We start from the raw sequence: 21,120 nt of genomic DNA, 5'->3' as shown, positions 1-21,120 counted from the left end.
CGTTCTCCTCCTCTTGCCAGCGCTGTGCCGAGGGGGCAGCCGCCACATGGCGCTATGGAGATCTGGGGCTGGGGCTGGGGCGGGTGGCGGGGGAGGGGGGGCAGAGTTGGGGGGCGGGCAGGGGTGTGGCCCGCGCCGGGACCCATTGGCCGTTTCCCTGCAGTCAGCTCCTTTCCCCCAGGCCCAGGAGCTCACCTGCAGCCAGATTGGGCCGGAACCAGAACTCTGTCCCTGCCCCTGGGCCCGAGCCCGGAACCTTTCCACGGTCCTCATGGGGTAGCCTGGGCCTGCGGAGCCGGGGCCTCCTCCTGTCGGCTGCGGGTGTCCCCGGGGGGCCGGGGGCGGGGGGACCACCCCAGCGCCTCTCCCCTGGCCCTCTGAGCCTTGTGGGGCTGCTCACTCTGATCGAGGCCATCTTGACCCAGTTTTAGAGGAAGTCCCGCCTCCTCCGCTCCGCCGCCCCTCCACCCTGGAAAATGGAGCAGGCCCCTGCAGAACGCCTGGCCCAGCTCCCCACTGCCGCTGCAGGATGGTCCCGGGACAGGACCACGGCAGCTCACGTGGGGACAGCTGAGGGCGAACTGCCTTTCTCAGGTCCTGTCGTGCCCCCAGCAAGGGCGCTGTGGCCAGCAAGCCGACGGGTTAAGTCCCTGGCTCACAACTCCCCGCATGAAGGAGGGGGCTGGGAGTGGGACGAGGTGATCACCCGGGCAGGGGCAAGGCTGGGGGCGGTGCTGCTGGCCCACCACCTGGCACCAGGGCTGCTGTCTGCCCCCAGCGGGGTGGACCTCAGTGCCGCCTCTGAGCATCCGTATTCAAGTCCACCACCCACCACCGAGCCGGCGCTGCCCCACGGCGAGCCTGGGACCCCTGAGCAACAAACCCCACATTGTGCCCAGCTGGCCTGGCTCGGGGACAGTGGCCGTTTTCCAAGGCCGCCTCGGCCTGCTGACCGATTCTGTAAGCTGTCCGCGTCGGCAGGACTGAGAGGCGGCGGCGACGGCAGGGCCTTGCCTCCTCTGCCTTCCCCCGCCCGGCCAGCCCTGAGCCGGCCAGCCCAGGGGAGGGAGGGTGGGGGGTGCCTTTGTGCAGAGGCCCCCAAACAGGATGCGCGGGTGCCCCTTTCCTGCCCCTCAGCTCCCACCCCGGCTCCCCACAAACCCTCTTGCTACTTCCAGAATGAAGCCGCTGGTGCACAGAGGACTGGGGGACAGGGGCGGGGGGCGCAGCCCCGGCTACTCCACAGGGCAAGCCTTGGGCCCTCTGCGACCTGTCCCCTCCCCAGTCAGCTTCTGCAGGCGAAGCTGGGGGCTTTGGTCGCCGTGGCAACAGGGTGGGTGTCATTCCCCAGCACAAAAGGGTGTGTGCTTGGCAGCCATCGCCTAGCAACAGCCTCCCTCTCTCTTGGCGTCACCCGGCCCTGGGGTGGGTGCCAGCGAGAGAACAAGGCTGTTAAGATCTCCAGGAGGGGGCAGAGGGAGTCTGAGGCCAAGGGGCGTGGGCGGGGCACTCAGAGTCCCCTGCCCCCCAGCCTGGCTCCTTCCTGGTCAAGGCAGGCTCCGCACTGGGGAGGGGGTTGGGGCAGGGGAGCTGGGCTTGGCCAGGCAGGTGCAGTTGGAGGCAGTGGGGTTTGGGGGACAGCCATTCGGGATGTTCAGGGCCCCACCTGGTGAGGTGGGTCTGGAAGAACCCAGAGGGGGGGTGGGCCTTCAAGGGTGGACCAGCAGGAGGAGCTGCAGGGTCTGTACAGATGGGGGCAGGGGCTGGGGCGGCTGGGGGTGGGGCAAGCAGAGGACAGGCAGCTGCGCCTTGTGCAGGCGAAACAGGCCGTCCTAAGAAACAGCAGGAGCAGCTCACAGCGAGAGGCTGCGGGCACAGGAAAGACGCGGGGTTGCCTTGAATGGGGGCTTTGTGGGGAGCAGAGGGGGCTCCACACCAGACTGCTGGGCAGCCTGCTGACTTCCGGGGACCGCTGGGGTTGAGCCACAGCGAGGACTCCCTCCCCAGCTCCCCAAGCCCTTTATCCTCTCTGTCCCTCAAGGGCCACAGGGCTGTGCAGGGCATGAGGCGGGGCCAAAGTGGGGGGGTGTGCCCCTGGGGTGCATGTGGGTGCTGCCAGGACACGGCCCCAGAACGTGCACTGGGCACCGGGATAGTTCTACCTAGTTTATTGCTGGTCACGGATTGCCTTCTAGAACAAGCACCTAACGAGGGGGCTAGGCAGCCCAGGGCACCCAAAGAAAGGAGGGAGGGGGGAGGGGACAAGGTGGTCCTGCCCCTGCCCCCCAGGGCCCTCCATTCCACAACAGGGCCCGGAGTGGCAGAGGGAGGTGACACCTGGAGAGCTCACAGCTAACACAGTCAGGCTCCATGGCAGGGACAGGGGCGTGGGGCTGGGACCAGGGCGGGCCGGTGAATTGCGGGTTCACAGCTGGTGGGGCTGAGAGCTTCCAGACAGTTCTCAGGACCCAGAAGCATCACCACCCACCCGTGGAAGCCCCCACGAGGGAGAGGAAAGGCCAGGCTTGGGGAGGGGCTGGACATCCCCAAGCCTCGGTGAGAGGAACCCAGGCCCCCTTGTAGGAAGCACGCCCTGCCGTGGAGCAGGACCCACAAGGGAAGAAACAGCGCCTCCCCCACGCCCCCCACCTGATCCCGCTCCTCCGGGGGGCCTGGCCTCAGCACGGGGTACCCAGGGGCAGGAGCGGGGGCGACTCCCTGGGCTCATGGAAGTAGAGGGAGGAGGACGCCTCGGCCTTGAGCTTGTCCGAGCGGCCGCCGGGCGCCGAGGCCTCGGAGGCGCCCGCACACTGGTCGCAGCAGCAGCAGCAGCAGTCCAGGAAGGCCTGGCCCAGCGGCCTGCAGATGCATAGCAGGAGTACGGGCGTGATGGCGCCCTTGAAGAAGATGGAGAACTGGGTGACCAGGCCCAGCAGGCCCAGTGTCTGGCGGCTGAGCTCCGGGGAGAGGTAGGCCACCGTCACGTTGCACACGTTCTCCGGCAGGGCACAGAAGGCATAGACCACGGTCAGGCCCACCACGGTGCGGTTGAGCTGGCTCTCACACTGCTCGTGCTTGCGTCCCGGCGGGCCCCGCACCCGCCACGTCACCAGCTGGCAGGTGACGGTGAAGAGGATGGGCAGGCAGAAGTAGCAGCCGAAGTACCACCACATGCGGGCGTTCTGGTAGGTCATCACCAGCGAGTACAGGGACTCGGGCAGGCTGGCCGAGGGCTTCATCACACACGAGTCCTCGGAGCCCCAGGCAGGGGAGGGCTCCTGTGCCAGCTGCCACAGCAGGAGCTCGGGCACGGCCAGTGTCATGGAGCCCACCCAGATGACGGCCAGCTTGGCCAGGATCGACTGACAGCGCTCGATGGGCCTCACCTTAGGCAGGGTGCTGGTGGCCACGTGGAAGCGGTCGATGCCCAGGGCACACAGGCTGAAGGTGGTGACTCCCAGACAGGACACCTGCGGGCGAGGACGTGGGGGCGGGCGAGGGGCCCCTGGTCAAGGCGCGCACGCACGGGGGTGGGGGGGAGAGCCCTGGGCTTCCGAGGGGTGGGCATGGGACTCGTAGGACGGCTTTGCTGCACAAACCCTGCTCAGCCGTCCCACAGGGGAGGAAACTGAATGGCAGAGCTGACGATGACACACGCCGCCCCCTGGCCACCGCTGACCGACTCGCTGCCTCCCAAGACCCCGAGACCCCACGAAGGGCCTGGGAGTTCCTCTCAAAGGAAGAACCAAGACCAAGACGTGGGAGAGCCGTTCCCTGCCCCCAACAGTGGGCATCAACCGGGTGGGTGGTCTTGAACCCTCCCTGCCCTGTCCTGAGCAGCCCCGCCCCCACAGCAGCAGGAAAGTCAGAGGAAGAAGCAGGGTAGCAGGGACAGAAGTGCCAAAGAGCGTGGGGTCGGGGGGTAGGGGAGTGCCCGCCCCCTCTGGAGCCCTCAAGTGATGTCCCAGCACACTGGGGGCTGTACGCCCAGGCCCTGCCTGGCCAGACGCTTCCTCCTCTGCCGGGGGGAGGGGAGGGAGCCACACAGTTCCCCCCTTATGAGCTCAGCCTCCCAGTGTCCTTTGTGGGAGCCCTGCCGGGAAGCCCCGGCCAGCAGCGGATCGGCCTGCAGCCCCTGGCAAAAACACTCGCCTCTCCTCCTTGCCGACAGCGCCAGAAACGTCCCAAGTTTTGCTCCAAGCTGCCTCCTCCCATTTCCTCCTGGGGCCACCTTGTGACTCCCACCCACCCAACCCTAGCCCAGAGGGAGGACCTGACGGGCCTCTGGGTCATCTCTATCCTCCAGGGGGCATGAGCAGGTGGCCTGGGAGCCTGTGGGGACCCACGGTCACTGACCTGCCAGCCACATGCAAGACAGGGCTCTTGTCTGCTGTCCTGCCCCCCGCACCATGGTCCACTCCCAGGTGTAGACCACTGCTAATATTCATTCTAAGCATTTTATAGAAATTCCCCCACTTAATCCTTTGAGAATTCGTTCGGATCGCTATCATTACTATTAGCGCCAATGTACAGATGAGGAACTTGAAACTCAGGCAGGTTAAGCAACTTGGCAAGGTCAAGGTCTCTTGGCTAGTTGGGGCAAAGCCCACTCCAGATCCAGTCTGTCTGACCCAGAGTCCCCTGAGGAGTCCGCCTGGCCCCTGGGCTCTGAGCACGATGTGAGGGACCAGGACCCCAGGCTGCTCCCACATGGAGGGACTTCTTGTGAGGCAGAGCCCCCTTGGGCCACCAGTAGGTGGTCTCCCTGGGTTGGGAAGCAAAAGACGGCTCCAACTGCGGAGCTGCCAAAGGCCAGTCCACTAAGGTGACCGGGAACAGGGCTGGGAACAGGACCTGTGTCCCAGTGCCTGCCCCTGACTGCTCCTCAGGCAGGCAGGTCCCCTGCATCACTCAACGCGTGCCTCAGAGGGACACCAGCCTTCACAGAGAGGTGGCAGCCGCAACAGTCCCCATCCTTACCCCCACAGAGCTGAACCTACGAGGCTGCCTGCTTGTCCTGTGTTCTTATGCAGAGAGCCGTCTTGCTGTGTCTTGCCTCCTTGCACAGACATTGGTGTATTTTTGCCGTGTTTTGGTGAAGGCATCTCTGTATGGTTTGCACATGCTCCAACACTCTTGTGTTTGTGTTAACATAGAAATGAGGGTGCTGGGGGAGACTCAGGAATCATAGAACAGGCTCGCTGGAAGGACCATCTGGTCTACCCCAGTTGGGTGATGGGGAAACTGGAAAGGAGAGGTGAGTGACAAGGACAGAGCCCAAACCAGGTCTCCCCCTTCAGAGAGGGCGTAGGAGGCTGTGACAATAAGTCACAGCAAGGAAGGGCCTTTCCTTCTGGTGGGGGCACTCACTTGAGTGGGGAGGGACCGTGGGAGCTCCCTGCGGGGAGACAGGACACCAGGCAGGAAAGAAGGGAGATGTGGGCACTGGGCAGCAGCCACGGGCGCACAAAGGGCAGGGTGATGTCTCGGTGTGGACACGGGGCAGGGTGGAGCAGGGAGAGCCAGTGCAGGGTCTAGAGAAAGGGAAGATGTGCGCACGGCCAAAGCAGGGGAGCAGGCAGGACTGGAACATGGGACCCTGCACACCTGCCCGCCAGGGTCTGCTGAGAGCCCCCAGAACCAGCGCCATGCTCACCCCCACATGCCCCCCTCCCCCCGAGACAGAGTAGGGGCAGCAGGTCCAGGCCGCAGCTCCGCTTCCCGGGGCCCCACACTCACCTCCACAAAGGGCACGGCCCGGCAAGAGATGTCCCCCAGCAGCCTCTGCTTGGTGACTTCATTGAAGACGACCACAGGGAGGCAGAAGAAGAGGACCAGGAAGTCCCAGAGGGCCAGGCTGGCGAGGATGGAGTTCCAGGCGCTCTTCAGGTAGTAGCTGTGCCACACGATGCACATGACCGACAGGTTGCCCACGATGCCCACGGCAAACACCACCAGGGCCAGCAGCATGACGGCGTAGGCGCTGTAGGAGCTCTCGGTCACCGGGTACAGGGGGTTCTGAATCCGCAGCCTCTGGCCCGGGGACCCCGTCAGGTTGGCCCTCAGCTCCTGCCCGCTGCCTGGCGTGCCCCTGTCCTTGTCCGGGCGGGGGCTGGTGGCCACCAGGGGCTCGGTGGGCTGCAGACCAGCAGGGCGGATGGGCCGGGGGTACTCAGCCCACTCCTCAGGCACGTAGTGCTGCACGCCCTTGGCCTCCTCATCCTCGGTGCCCCTCCTGGCTCGGCCCTGCTGCTCCTGGACCTCCTCGGCTCTGGACCTGCCCAAGACACCGTGCAGTCCGGTGGCCGACGCCGCAGCGAGAGAGACGGCCAGGGGCCACAGCCAGCGCATGGCCGGATGAGCAGGAGGCAGCCGCTGCCTGGGGAGAGCAGGTGAGGCAAGGGCTGCAAGCTGGGCAGAACGGAGAGAGGCAGCTGGCAGCTGGTCCGCCCCGGTCAGGCGTCTGCCGTGGCCGGCCCTCCCTCCCACCCTCCCAGCCACGGGCTGGGCAGGGCCCTCTGCTGGACACTGAGCAGTCTCTGCTGCCCTCACACAGCTCTTCACCCCCAGCACTCCCTCTTGGGCCCCGCACAACCAGGGCAGCTCAGCCTGCCCCAGGGTGACCCCCCGAGGCAGGGGCAGAACCAGAAGTGGGGCACAGGGCCCCTGGTTCTGCCTGACTCCAGGCAGCACCCACATGCAAAGCCAAACGATTCCTGAGATTTTCTGGGTCCCAGCACTCACCTGGTTTCTCGGTGGACCCCTCGCCACGCTCCCACTTGTCAGATTCAAAATCTGAAATTTCAGTTTACTTGAAAGGCACAACAACAGAGAGACCTTCTGCCTTCTGGTTCACTCCTAAATGTGCGCAACAGCTGGGGCTGGGCCAGGCCCAAGCCAGGAGCCAGGCGCTCCACCCAGGTCTCCTATGCTTGGCAAGGGCTCACCTGCTGCCTCCTGGGCTGGGCTGTAGCAGGCAGCTGGATCGGAAGCAGAGGTGGGACCACGACATGAGTTCTCCAAACAGCAGCCTCACCACTGCACCACAGAGCCCACCCCCAACAACTGAAATTTACTTTTTTAATATTTTTTTTATCTGAAAGGCATATGGATAGGAAAGGGAGAGACAGAGAGAGTTCCATCTCCTGCTTCACTCCTCAAATGGCCACAAGTGTCAAGTCTGGGCCAGGCTGAAGCCACGAGCCAGGAACTCCTTCCTGAAGTCCCAGATGAGTGGCAGGGGCCCAAGTACTTGCTTTCCCAAGCACGTTAGCAGGGAGCGGGACTGGACGCAGAACAGTCAGAGCTCCGGCCGGCACTCCGACGCCAGATGCCAGTGTTGCAAGCGGTGCCTTGATCCATGTGCCACAACAAAAATGTTAACCACAACTGAGGCTGACACAAGGTGGGTGGACATTGTCAGGAACACATCCTGGCTGAGTGCCTGCTGCGCACGAGACACTCGGTGTGCGGAAGTGCGAGAGACCTGTCCGGCGAGCGGCTTCATTCCCAGGGGTACTGAACAGCTCCAGCTGAGCATGGTAGATGCACTAGAACGCGAGGGCCTGGGGCCGGTGCTGTGGCGTAGCTGGTGGGACCTCCGCCTGCAGTGCTGGCATCCCATACGGGCACTGCTTTGAGTCCCAGCTGCTCCGCTTCTGATCCAGCTCCCTGCTGTGGCCTGGGAAAACAGTAGAAGATGGCCCAAGTCCTTGGGCCCCTGCACCTGCATAGGAGACCTGGAAGAGGCTCCTGGCTCCTGGCTTTGGATAGGCACAACTCTGGCCATTGCAGCCAATTGGGGAGTGAACCAGTGGAAGGAAGACCTCCCTCTCTCTCTCTCTCTCTGCCTCTCCTTCTCTGTGTAGCTCTTTCAAATTAATTAATTAATTAAAAAAAAAAAAAGGCAGTGGCCACAATGGCGAGGGCGCCCAGAAGAGCCTGGAGGAACCTGCCAGTCTGTCAGCACCCAGGGTGACATTTGAATACGGGCTGTGAGCTTGCTGGACAGACCACAGGGAGGAAGGAGGCTCCAGCCATGCCTGCAGAACAGCGAGTGTGACGAGGAAGCTGGAACACAGAGGACTCTGGGAGAGTCCTGGGCACTTAGGGCAAGGCGCTTGCAGAGATCAGCAGGGGATGAACCAGAAGGAACTTGTGTGCCAGGCCACAGAGCTGAGGATCCCATCCCGAAGGCGATGGAGAGGGACAGGGGCGTGACCAAGGCAGGCTCTGGGAGCTGAGCCAGGGGATGCAAAGCAGGTGAAGAGAAGCCGAGATTCCAGAAAACCAGCAGCATTGACGCCTGCGCCTGCGCCTGCTGTGGAGGGAGCGCTCATGGCTGACCCAGGCATGGGTGGATACCCACCCCATGCAGGGGAGATCTGGAGCTCCTGGTGTGTATCTGGGGACTCAACTCTGCGCGTACGGAAGTCTGTGTGCCGTGGGTTCCTGGGGTTGAGTCACAGGGAAGAACTGCTGGGCGTGGCGACGTGGGCTTCAGCATGTGTGCATGGCGGGCAGCAGGGCAAGGCCTGGGTCGCCCACCTCGCCCAGGCAGCAGAGGAAGGGGCGCTGGGGAAGACAATCGAATCAAATGGGGAGGGGGCAGGCAGCTGTGCTCTCCGGCTCCTTGCGACAAGAAAAAGAGAAGAGAAACTGGGCCTGTCCAGCCAGGGGTGGGAGTCGCTCACAAGGGCAGATGGCAAACGTGACCTGGGGTGTCCCCCAGAGTGGACGCAACTTCTGCAAGACACTTCCCACTGGAGAAGGCCCCAGCCTAGCCAGAGGGGCCCTGCACCCGAGAAGAAGAAAAGAGAGTTGGTGAGGGCCTGTGTCCGCCTTCCTTGTCACCGCCCCCGCGGCCCCTGCACCGTGCTCAGGAGACACTCTCGCTTCCCAAACCCCCAGAGCCCCCAGCACCCCAGCAGCATTAGGCTCTGGGCCTCTGCCTCTTGGTGTGGCTGTTTGGGTACAAAGTCGCCATTAGCACCATCAGCTAATCACCATTAGCACCATTACCTGAGCTCTCCTGTGTCTTCTTGTTATTTTCCCAGGCCCAGAGAGGTAAAGGGACTTGCCCGAGGACACACAGCTAGGATCCAAATACAGCTTTGTCCAGCCCCAAAGCTGAGACTCCTAGACACTGCTTTGTTGTTTGTTTTTTGTTTATGTTTATTTATGTATCTGAAAGAGTCACACAGAGAGACAGAGAGAAAGAGAGACGGATCTTCCATCTGCTGGTTCACTCCCCAGATGGCCGCAATGGCCAGCACTGGGCCAGGCCAAAACCAGGAGCCAGAAGCTTCTTTTTTTTTTTTTTAAGATTTATTTATTTGAAAGTCAGAGTTACATAGAGAGAGAAGGAGAGGCAGAGAGAGGGAGAGGTCTTCCATCCACTGGTTCACTCCCGGAATGTCCGCAATGGCCAGAGCTATGCTGATCCAAAGCCAGGAGCCCGGAGCCAGGAGCTTCTTGCAGATCTTCCACACGGGAATAGGGGCCCAAGGACTTGGGCCATCTTGTACTGCTTTCCCAGGCCATAGCAGAGAGCTGGATCGGAAGTGGAACAGCCAGGACTCGAACCAGAGCCCACATGGGGTGCCGGCACTGCAGCTTTACCCACTATGCCACAGTGCCGGCCCCCCAGAAGCTTCTTCTGAGTCTCCCACGTGGGCAGACCAAGCCAGGAGCTTCTTCCAGGTCTCCCATGTGCATGCAGGAGCCCAACACTTGGACCGTCTCCCACTGCTTTTCTCAGGCCATTAGCAGGGAGTTGGATCAGAAATAGAGCACTAGTCCCAGTCGGGGTGCCGGATTCTGTCCCAGTTGCCCCTCTTCCAGTCCAGCTCTCTGCTGTGGCCAGGGAGTGCACTGCACTCGCATGGGAGACCAGGAGAAGCACCTGGCTCCTGCCATCGGCAGCGCGGTGTGCCGGCCGCAGCGCGCCGGCCGTGGCGGCCATTGGAGGGTGAACCAACGGCAAAGGAAGACCTTTCTCTCTGTCTCTCTCTCTCACTGTCCACTCTGCCTGTCAAAAAAAATTAAAATAAAATAAAATAAAAAGAAGTGGAGCAGCTAGGACATCACAGTAGCTGGTTGGTGCCCATGTGGGATGCCAGTGTCGCAGATGGCGGCTTTACCCTCTACACCACAACGCCAGCCCCAGTCACTCTTTGTGAAGCCTTAGAAAATGTTAACATGGGGAGAGACCCTCGAGACCACCTACACCAGCCCTCTTACTTTGCAGAAGTGGAAACTAAAGACTGGAGAAGTCAGGGCCAAAGCCAGGTCTTGGCCACGCCATCTCTGCCGGGGGTCTGTGCTCCACAGGCACCTGCCCCCGCGGTGTAGACCCTCACGGAGAAACAGAAAGAAAGGGAGAGAGTCCTTCATCAGCCAGCTCACTCCTTAAATGACTGCAAAGGATGGGGCTGAAGCTAGGAACACAGGGCTCATCCGGGTCTCCCACAGAAGTGGCAGGGGGCCAAGGACTTGAGCCACCTTCCACTGCCTTCCCAGGTGCATTAGCAGGGAGCTGGATGGGAAGCGGAGCAGCCAGGACACAGTGCCGCATGCTTGCATGTTTTAAAGGGATGCAGTGCAGCATTTCGACACATAGACACAGTGCAAACTGGGCAGCCACCCTTTCCACAACTTCATCTTTTCTCTGTGTCTGGAGCCTACCAGCCCCTCTCTTCCGGTTCCTCATGCAGGGGATAACACCTTGCTGTGGTCTACAGCCGCCCCTCCCTCTGTGGAACTCTTCCACCTGCTACCCTACCCCCATGTTGGTCTCTGTCGGTGCGGTGAGAATACCAGAGGCCACTAGGTGGAGCCAAACGTCCAGTGACAGAGCTAAGGGTCTGCCTGCCGGCTTCACCCCGACCCCAAACCATCAGGCTGCACCCACGCCCCACCCACAGACTTCCTGCCCCGAGGCCATCGAGCAGAGCTGAGAGGTGTCCCCAGGAGCAGAGGTCAAAGGGGCTGGCGGGATGTGCCTCAGTTCCCCTCGTCCTCTCCTGGGTGACCTGCCGGGGTCCCCAGGGAGCTGTCATCCTCCCCCACCCCTCCGTGAGGACGAGGCCGTTCTCTGTGCCCAGCCCGAGGCATCGGCCTTGCTCAGAGCAAGCCAGGTCCCAGGACGGCCGCCCCCGGCTCCCAGGAATTCCCCACTCTTCCCCTGGGAGTTTCCCCAGTGCCTGCGATGGAAACGGTGCTGGGGTGGACATGGTGGGAGACGGGCGGGGACTGTCCCTGGCGCCCGATGAGGTGAGGGCTCTGGGCACACGTGGACAGGCTGCCCGCGAAAGTAACAGGAGTTAGTGCTTTACGGGACAGATGCCATGGACCGCGCGTTCTCCCGCCCAGAGCTCCTGCCGGCTCTGCAGCTCGCAGGCTGTGTGCGTGAACCTGGCCAAGGACTTGGCTTCTGTGCCCCGGCGTCCCTGTCTGGGACATGGGGCTGACGTCAGGCCTTCCTGTGAAGATCAAATGAGTTCTCCATGTAACCATGGGAACAGTATCTGGGGCACAGGGTGCCCGACAGATGTTAGTGCTCCACTGGAGTTAACTCACTGGCCTCCCAGCTACCCCAGGAGGCAGTGCGCTCTTTCGGTGTTCATGTTATGGATTTGGAGACTGAGGCACAGAGAGGAGGGAGGGCAAAGTCCTTCCAGCTCCCAGGGTTCCAAGCCTGATTGGGGCCGTGACTCAGACTGGTGCTGCGGCGGGCGGTGTAGACAGTCTGACCTGCAGGCTCCCCTCTGCAGTCCTCCTCCTTACTCTGGGCTCCCGGGCCCAAGGGGACAGCAAAGTGTCCCTGGGGAGAACATGCGTGACCAAAAGCAGGAGGTCAGAGGTCTGCTCCCAGCTCTTCCACCCGTTAGCCCCAGGAGTCACTCCCATGCGTAGTACACAGATTTGTTGAACACCTACTGCGTGCCAGCCAGCCGTTGTCCTAGATACGTGGGAAACAGCGACTGGCTGGGCCGGACCTCTGTCCCCTGAATAAAACTAACCTGCGAATAACAAATCTGTACATTGTGACACTGGGGCCGGCAAAGGAGCTTCAGCGGTGAAACCACCACCTGGGACGCTGGCATCCGATGGGGGCATCAGGTCACCTCCCAGCTGCTCCACTTCCACTCCAGTTTCCTGCTAATGCACCTGGGAAGGCAGCAGATGATGGCTGGGGCACCTGGACCCCTGCCACCCATGTGGGAGACCTGGATGGAGTTCCAGGCTCCTGGCTTTAGCCTGGCTCAGCCCCAGCTCTTAAAGACACTGAGGAATGAACCAGCAGATGAAACAGCTCGCCCTCTCCCTCCCTCTGCATCACTCTGTTTTTCAAATGTCTTAGTAAAATAGAACAGACAGTGACGCGGGGCATGGAGGGTAAGAACAGGCTGCCGCGTGCTCAGGGACTTCATTTTTCTTTGATTTCCTCCTTGGTGAAAGGTATTGCACATCACCCAGGACCTGAGGTCTGGAAATGAAGAGGTCTGGTCAGAAGGGTTTGGAAAAGGTCGCTGAGGTGGTGGGTCCCCTGCGCACCTGGGTCAGCGCACCTGGAGACTCATTCAACACGCGTTCTCATGCACGCACGTTCTGCTAAATCGGAGGGTGGGGGCAGGCCCTGAGCGGGGTCCCGCTGCAGGCTGGGGCTTCAGGGCCAGTGCCTAGGTGTTCCCGCTGCAGGTTGACGGATGTCCTTCCTCCACCCAGCCTTGAAGAGATGCCCGAGGGAGGGGACGCGGCCTGGGCACTCTCGGGCCACAGACAGCCCCTGACCCTCTGGCAGCCAGGCCCAGGTCTTCTTCGCTGCCTCCCCAGTGCCTGGCATTCTGTAGACACTTGAGGTGTTTAAGAAAACAACAACAACAACAGGGGCCGGTGCTGTGGCATAGTGAGTAAAGCCACCGCCTGCAGTGCTGGTATCCCATATGGACACTGGTTCGAATCCTGGGTGTTCCACTTCCAATCCAGCTCTCTGCTATGGCCTGGGAAGGCAGCAGAAGATAGCCCAAGTCCTTGGGCCCCTGCACTTGGATGAGAGACCTGGAAGAAGCTCCTGGCTCCTGGCTTCGGATCAGCCCAGTTCTGGCCACTGCAGCCATTCTGAGAGTGAACTAGCAGATGGAAGACCTCTCTTTCTCTCTTTCTGCTCTGCCTCTCTATAACTCTGCTTTTCAAATAAATAAATAAATAAATGGGGGGGTGGGAATTTGGCACAGCTGCCTAAGACGCTGCTCCTGGTGCTGCCTTCCATACCACGGTGCCTGGTTCGAGACCTGGCAACTCCGCTTCTGATTGGGCTTCCTGCCAATGCACACCCTGGGATGGCTCAAGTGCCTGAGTCACTGCCACCCGCGTGGAAGACCCCTAGGGAGCTCTGGGCTCTGGGTCTCAGCCTGGCCCAGCCCTCGCTGGTGTGGGCATTTGGGGAGTGAGCCAGAGGATGGAAGATCTCTGTCTTGTCCCTCTGTTTCTGTGTCTTTCAACTGAACCCTACCTGTACGTGACCTGGGAGGGAGGAATGCTGGCTTCCTTAGTCGAAGGAAAACCTACAGCTTCCAAAGCAGTTGGTGGAATGCACCAAGCATCTTTGGTCCCCAAAGAGCTCGTCCCCCTTGGGTCCCTCACCCTTCCTCCTCCCCAGGCTGCCGCCCTGGGCTCCCCAAAAACCCCCATGTTCCAAGTACATCTCACCCCCTTTCCCCATTACCCACAGCACAGCCAGGCAAAGCTGGTGCGTCCAAAGGCAAGGCCAGGCTCCGGGCACCAGCAGCCGGGCTCCCAGCTGGCCCTCCCTGCAGGCGCCGACTCAGCCCCCAGTCCAGGCAAGGGAGGGGTCTGGGCAGGCCCCCCAACCTGTCCTGCCCATGGAAAGACTGCGGGTTGGAGCTGCAGCAGGATCCCGTCAGTGCCACAGCAGCCACGGGGAATGGCCGTGCAGGCGCAGCTGGCGGGCCCATCAGAACAAAACCTCTGATTTTATGAGCTGCGTGCAGACTGTAGGCGAGGAGCAAGTCACTGGCTTAGCAAATGTTTATTGAATGCGTAGTGTGTGCCAGACACAAAACTCTACTCAAAAGCATTTGTGCCTAACCCCTCCATCAATAGCTGTCCCCTGGAAGGGACAGAAACCAGGGTGCGACACCACCCACTCACAGGAGCAGGGACCGGCCCCAGCCACAGGTGGAGGAGACAGAGAACAGGAGCGCTGGAGGGCCACCAGTGGGCGTGGGCGACTTCCTAGAGAGAGAGATCGCTTCGGGAGCAGAGAGCGGCTGGGAGTGAGGGAGCCAGGCGGCCGAGAGGAGGTGGGCCAGAAATTCCTGGCAGTGAGGTGGCAGGAAAGAGCCCGCGGGAGAGAGCCTGCCCCCCAGCCTGGGCCCCGCCCCCCAGGCTCAGCCAGAGCTGCAGCTGAGCCAGGGAGGGGAGAGGAGACCCCCGGAGGGCTGCCCTCAGCCCTGTCACATCTGCGCTCCCCGCTGCTTCCTGACACCTGGCCTCAGCCCTCCAGATGCCTGCGCTGGATTCCCAGCCCTGGGCAGCTGGAGGCCGCCTGGAGCTGAGGCCTGGGATACAACCTTAGGGGAAGCTCAGCCCTGGTGCAGGCTGGGTTGGGTTTTCAGAGCCGGAACGGGAGGGGGAAGTGGCCGGGCCGTGGTGGTGTCCCTTTCAGGGGGGACTGTCTGGGACTCGGAGGAGTCTGGCCCCTGCCACCCCAGGGCCTCGCCCCCAGGTGTGGCCCACGCACCAGCTTCCTGCTCGTTCCCCTTCCCGCCCCCCGTGTCACACAGCCACAGCCCACAGGGCTGGGACAAGCAGACTATTCCCTGCCAGGTGCCCTGGCCATGTCCTTTCTGCTTTCTTGCCCTGATGGCCGGACTTGAGCAGCAGCCCAGGAGCTCAGCGTGAAAGAATGCAGCTCAGAGCCCAAGGGGAGGTTTAACCCTTCCCTGGGCGGCATCTGTGCAGCTGGGGTGGGGGCGGGGGCAGGCTAGGGGGCTGTGGAGGGAAAAGGTGGTCGAGCTCCTCCTCCTGATTCTAAACCAAAAGCCTGCACCTCCTTCCCCCTCCCCCACCCTGTTCTCTGGAACACAGCATGAAATTGGATTCGCAGAAACGCGTCCCCTCCCTTCCTAGCTGTGCAGCCTTGGTGAACAACTTCATGAACAGCAATGACGTAACAGTGCCACGAGCCTGCCACAAAGCGGGTTACTTTATTTATTTATTTTTTGAGAGGCAGAGTGACAGACAGAGTTCCCAAATGCTGGTTCACTCCCCCAAATACCTGCAACAGCCAGGGCTGGGCCAGGGTGAAGCCAGGAGCTGGAACCTCCATCCGGTCTCCCATGTGGGCAGCAGGGACCCACGCACTTGAGCCGGCACCTGCTGCCGCACAGAGTGTGGAATTGGAGCAGACTGGATAGCAAGCCCTGGGCCTCTGAGCCTGGACGAGGGCCTCCTGCCCACCAGGCTAAGTACCCACCCCGAAGCGAGTTCTCAGTCAATGTCAGTTCTTTCTCTGTCTCCCTCCACTCCCTGCCTTATTCCCTGATCCCACGAAGGGCACTGCTCAGACGCCCTGGACCCCCCGGGCGCGCTGTCCTCCCACCCTGGAGGGACACCCTGCCAATTGCAGATTGCTGCCAAAAATGTAGAGTTTCCTCTGCCCCTCCTGGGATGGAGAGTGCAATTCTATCCCCCCCACGCCAGTGTCCCGGGTGGAGAGCTTCAAAGGAAGGGAGGACGAAGGTCTCTGGCCACGCCCCCTGTGGAAAGAGGGGGGAAATTCCCGTATGTAAAGGAGGCTAAAGATAGACACAGAGACCCCACCCCTGCCCGGCCTGCCCTGCCCCATTCCTGGAAGAAGCCGGGCCCAGCCGGCTGCCCTGGGTCGTGGGTGACACTAGGCCTGTGGATCTCGTCACTGGCAGAGCATCCTTGGCCCGTCGGGGTCTTGCGCCCCTTCGGCACCTTCCTGGGATTGATTTCTCTAGACCAGCGCAGAAGCTCTGGGGGTCAGCAGAATGGAGCCGAGGCAGCAGCCTCGCTCGGGGCTTTGCGCCTGTGGCCCTGGTACCCCAGCGCGGGGCCTGGGTGAAGGCTGCTGTGCAGAGCTGTAGGTGCCGAGCTCTGTGGCACCGTCTCCCAGGGCCTCACACCGGGCCTGACAGGTGTGCCCTTCACACCTGTTCTGCTTGAGAGGGTGGCCCTGTCTAGGGGCTCAGCCCTGGCCAGCAGGAGTGCCCTGCTTGCAAATGGCAGTGTGGATTTCCACAGAGCCAGGCCTTCCCCCGCACCTCTCTTGAGCCCCCCACCCCGACTCCAGCACACAGCACTGAACTCCAACATCCGTCAACTGACATTCTTGGGACACCCAGCACTCGGGCAGGTGCAAGGGCAGGAGGGCAGTACAAGTGCTTTGCACCTGCCCCAGGTCTTCCTCAGGGACTGCCTGGTCCACCCGTGCCAGCTGGGGGGCCCTTGCCCAGGAAGCCCTCCTGGGTGGGACCAGGGACGCCAGCCTCTGGCCCGACTTCTGGAGCTTCAGCGATTTTCTTTAGACAGCACTCAGGCAGACTGGCCCTTCTTCTGCACAGAGCAACCTCTCCCAGGGCCCCGACCGTCCTTTTTGAGATGGGCTTTGGTTGGGGGCTTTCCAACCCCTCAAACCTTAGAATTCCCAGAGGAACCTCTGTGCATTGTGGCCAACAGATATTTCTGTTTATTGTTTTTGTTTTAATAATGCTTCTTTTAAAAAACAATATTTATTTATTTATTTGAAAGAGTTGCAGAGAGAGAGGGAGAGACTGAGAGCGATCTCCCATCCACTGGTTCACTCCCCAAGATGGTCATCATGGGTCTCCCCGCTGGGTGGCAGGGATGCAGGCACTTAGGCCATCTTCCACTGCTTTCCCAGGCGCATTAGCAGGGAGCAGCTGGGACTCGCGGTGGAGCCAGTACTGCACAGCGCCAACCCCGTGGTTTGTTTCTTGCAGAGAGTAAGAGAGAATTTCCGGACCACTGTTGGCCTAGGACAGCTCCCCCTGGGTGCTGGGGAAACACACCCAGCTCTGCTGAGCATCCTGGGCCTTTTCTCCTTTGCCCGTTTCGGGTGCAGATGGTAGAGAACGGATGGAGGTGGTGTTGACCTTGGCAGTGGCGAGGAGGCGTGGGCTCCGAGCAGGTGCATGCCCATGCGTTTCTGTCTGTGCTGGGTATGTACCAGTGTGCATCTCCCTCCACACAGAGCTCTCCGTGTGCAGCTGTGGAAAGAGATTTATATTCCTTTCTAGATTGTCAGGGGCAGGGGTGTGGTCCGACAGATGGCTAGCAGGCTGCAGGTGTGTCTGGCTGAAAAAGGTACCTGCTGGGCCTCCTGGTTGGCTGTCAGTGAGTCACGGCGGTTGGGTTCCTGGAGCGGAGCTAATGGGCTGTCATGGAGTCTGGTTCGTGCCCTGCCTTATCTTTAGGGCCTTCTCCTGTCGGCCCAGACCAACAATGTTCCTTGTACCTGCAGTGACGCTCACAGGCTGCTGACTCCGGGTCAGTGGGACGTGCCCTTTGGGTAGCTTTCCCAGAAGTGTGCGGGTTCACCTTGACCTTGCCACACACTGATGCCTCGGCCCTCCTGTACCCGACAGATGGGGACCTCCAGGGGAGAGATGGGGATGAGGGGGGTCAGCAGACTATGACCTGGCAGAGCCGCCGGGGCTGGGGGCGGGGGGGGCGCACTCAGTTCACTGAGTGGCAACTTAGCAGTGTTTGTGGGTAAACATCTGTGAAACCAACTCCACTCCTGGTAGGTTGCCATGGTAACTCAGGGTCTGGGTGGTGGTGGGGGTAGGTGGCAGAATAGGTCCATGCCCTGGCTTTCAGATGCACAGGCCCCCGGATATGCACATATCCCCCCCCACATGCCCCCAGCCCCAAATCACAGGGCCACAAGGAGCTCTTCGCTTCTCCTGGACCTTGCCTGGGGTTCCTTCATGCCCGTCGCTGGGGTCGCAGTGAGCTCAGCAAGGCCTTGTAGGGGGTGCACAGGCGGCCATCACAAGGAGGAGCCAGGCAGCCAGCAGGAGCCCCAGGGGCTGTGACGTTGGCCCGCCCCTCGCCCCAACAGCTAGCAAAGCTCCTTCCTCCACGTGCCCAGGCCTCCACTCACAAGGCCGGGAGTGCCCAGCACAGCCGACCCAGCTCGGGGCTTCGACTTCTGAGAGGCTCCAGGCTGACCAGGCCGACAGCCGGCGTGGCTCCGTCGTCCCCTCCTCCCGTCTGCCTGCCTACCCCAGCAGAAGACTGTGGTCTGGGCCGCGGGGGGCAGCCGAGAGGGGGCGGCCTTGGCAGGCCCCTGAACTCCCAGCTCTCGCCCGCCCAGGCTGGCACTGTCGCCATCCAGGGTGCCCGGGCAGAGCGCCAGAGGGAATTTTCCACCTGCCTGGCTTTGTTGTCTGCACTGTGGCCTGGAGCCTGGGCTGGGGGCGGGGGTGTGGTGGGGAGCAGGCCCCCCGGGGGGGAATCTGGAGGTGCCCACACTTCCCCTGTCACATGACACAGCAGGGCCTCTTTTCCTCCCTGTGGGGGTGGGGGGAGGGAAAGTTGGGCCCTGTGGGGAGCACACAGTGCCAGCATTAGGAGCCTTGACTTACCCCCCGAGCCCTTCCATTGTACAATGGGGAAACTGAGGCACCAGGGGGGCAAGGGACAGAGCCAAGGTGACAGAGGGAGGAAATAGGCAAGCCAGGTTTCCAGACCCACCATGTAGTGTCCTCACCGTCCCCTCAGTCTCCCAAGGGCTCTCCCCACCCCGTCTACTGTTCCACCCCAGCAGAGTGAGGTGTAGGTGTGGAAGGGTGTGCTGGCCTCCCGCCCCCAGCACAGGGGTCAGCACTGACCCTGCTGGAGCGGAAGACAACTTGGGAAGAGAGCAGTGGGTTAGCTCATCAAAGGCTTTCAGAAACTGAGACCCAGAGACCGGGAGAGAGCTTCGTGCTCCTGCTCGGGCGTGACCCGGGCTGGGCAGCCACGCAGAAGCCCGACAGGACCTGGGGTGGTGGACGGAGGACGGCAGCAACCTGTCTGCTCAGATTCCACGCTGCGCTCCTTGCCCGCCCGAGGGAGGTGGGGCAGGACCCCGCGGAACGAGGGTCTTCCCAGGCTTTACGGCTTGCTGTGGGGTGCATGGATGCAGGGGTTTCCAGGGCCTGCCCTGGGGAGGAGGACGTGAGGGATGCAATGGTGGCACGGGGTGGGGGTGGGGGGATTGTGCTCTGAGCCCCACGCGGGCTGCCAGGCTGCCAGCCCAAGCCGGCCCCTCAACACCCTGTCCTCCCTCTGCACGTTCCTGGGGGCCCGGGGCCTGCCCTGCTCGCCGCTGACTCCCACCCCCTCCAGGCTGGCTGAGCTCTGTCTGCTGGCCTCAGGCTGAGGGTGGGGCTGGGTTGCTCTGGAGCAGCGTGAGTGACGTGAGTGATTGAAACCACTGATGACCGCGGGAGGCCAGAGACTCCCGGGAGGAGATTAGAGCAGGCAGCCGGCGAGGGGGAGGGGGCGCACTTGGAGCCCTTTCTGTGCCCTCCAAACTGTCGCCCCGGCTGGGCAGCACCCACACCCTGTCTTGGCCTTGGGCCACCTGTGTGGGGGTGCCCCAGTGTCCCCGGGCGCAGAGCCTAGTGTCTCTCCCCACTGCAGTGAGGTGACCCAGGTGCACCTGCTCCCGAGAGTAAACAGCAAATGGAAGGCCTAGGGCGGGGGCGGGGCGAGGCTGAAACTGGGAGCCGGGAGCCCTGTGAGTCACGTCCTCACTCCGCAGCCACAAGGTGGTGGGGGAGGCGGGAGGAAGGCGGATCAGGGCCACACCGCGGCTGACTCAGGCCCCACACGGCCCCCCTCGCTGGAAATCTCTCCTCCAGCCTAGTCAACTTTACAGCTGGGAGGCTGCGCCCCAGGGCCGGCCCAGAGACAGCGAGTGACATAAGGCACGGTAGTGGTCTGGCGTCTCCCGGGCCCGCCTTGGGTCCCAATCAGAGCCAGGAGCCCAACTCCCGGCGGGCTTTCCCTGCCTTGCTGGTCTTGCAACCCGGGAAAAGGTTTGAGACGGTTTTGTAATCACAGCCATTGCTAAGGCGCCCTGGGGACAGGGGACACCTGTGGCCCCTCTACCTCCCTGACATCACCGGCCCTGTGAGACCAATCCCTGGAAGCCCTGCCCAGTGGTGTAACATCCCAGGGCTGGGCCTGCGGTGCTGGGAAGAGGGTTCCACCCTGGAGAGGACAGTGGGGACAGTTCAGGTCCTGTGGCTAGGATCCCATCAGTAAGCAGCCTGGCTGCAGGGTGCCCACCTGCTGTGCCCCTGAACACGGGGTGCCCCGGAGCTGCAGCCCCCCGGCGACTGAGTCAGCTCTCTCCCGCAGTCAGCCTCCTCTGAGTCCCGTCCCGTAGAGCTGTGGTTGGGACGGTGGAATTTGGAGAATCCAGTATCAGTCAGCCCGGCAAATCTGCTTGTCACCAGTCAGCTGTGAGACCGGGGCAGGGTTCTGACCTCCCTAACCCCTCCTCTGTCAGGCGGAGAATTCCTATCTCACAGGGTTGTGGCGAGGATTAAGTGAAGTGACCTGTACACGGCTCGGGCACAACGCCTGCCCCATAACAACATGGGCTCAATCCTTTTCTCTCGTTTACGTATTTGTTGTTCATTTATGTGAAAGGCAGAGGGACAGAGAGAGACTTCCTGTCTCTGGTTCGCGCCCCAGACACCCACAAAAGGTAGGGCTAAGCCAGGAGCCCAGAACTCCATCTGGGACTCCTCCACGGGTAGCAGGGGCCCAAGTACTTGAGCCTTCACCTGCTGCCTCCCAGGGTGTGCATTAGCAGGAAGCTGGATCCTAAGCGGAGCAGGGACTTGAACCCAGCCGCTCTGATACGGGATACGGGCGGACACCTGCCCCTGGACCCAGCTTTTGAAATGCAAAATACAAATAGGGAGGAGAACTGAATGCTAGTAATATTAGGGGTGCTTCACAAAGTTCGTGGAAAATGTGCGTTATGAAAAAGCGAGGCACAGATCCTAAACCTTTCTGCACCAAGATAAGCCTAACCTCTGG

General features: G+C 61.8%; 1 protein-coding gene across 2 annotated transcripts; it reads right to left on the bottom strand.

Moving 5' to 3' along the window:
• Nucleotides 1-2,153: 2,153 nt before the first annotated feature.
• GPR37L1 (G protein-coupled receptor 37 like 1) lies at nt 2,154-6,473 on the bottom strand. Of its 2 annotated transcripts, none has more exons than XM_017347863.4 (2): nt 5,740-6,473; nt 2,154-3,470 (listed from the first exon to the last, which is right to left on the bottom strand). In XM_017347863.4, the coding sequence occupies exons 1-2, from the start codon at nt 6,349-6,351 to the stop codon at nt 2,679-2,681; spliced, it is 1,404 nt and encodes a 467-aa protein (XP_017203352.2). In that variant the 5' UTR covers nt 6,352-6,473; the 3' UTR covers nt 2,154-2,678. The 2 variants fall into 2 exon arrangements, with proteins under 2 accessions (XP_017203352.2, XP_089168205.1); XM_089312079.1 differs by lacking the exon at nt 2,154-3,470 and adding an exon at nt 4,962-5,135.
• Nucleotides 6,474-21,120: the final 14,647 nt, after the last annotated feature.

This window comes from Oryctolagus cuniculus, chromosome 13 (assembly GCF_051225735.1).
Source record: "Oryctolagus cuniculus isolate XC-2025 breed Fujian yellow rabbit chromosome 13, ASM5122573v1, whole genome shotgun sequence".
In the NCBI taxonomy this organism is placed as follows: Eukaryota; Metazoa; Chordata; class Mammalia; order Lagomorpha; family Leporidae; genus Oryctolagus; species Oryctolagus cuniculus.
Note: the sequence above shows the minus strand (reverse complement) of the source record. Positions and strands in the feature narration are given on the sequence as shown.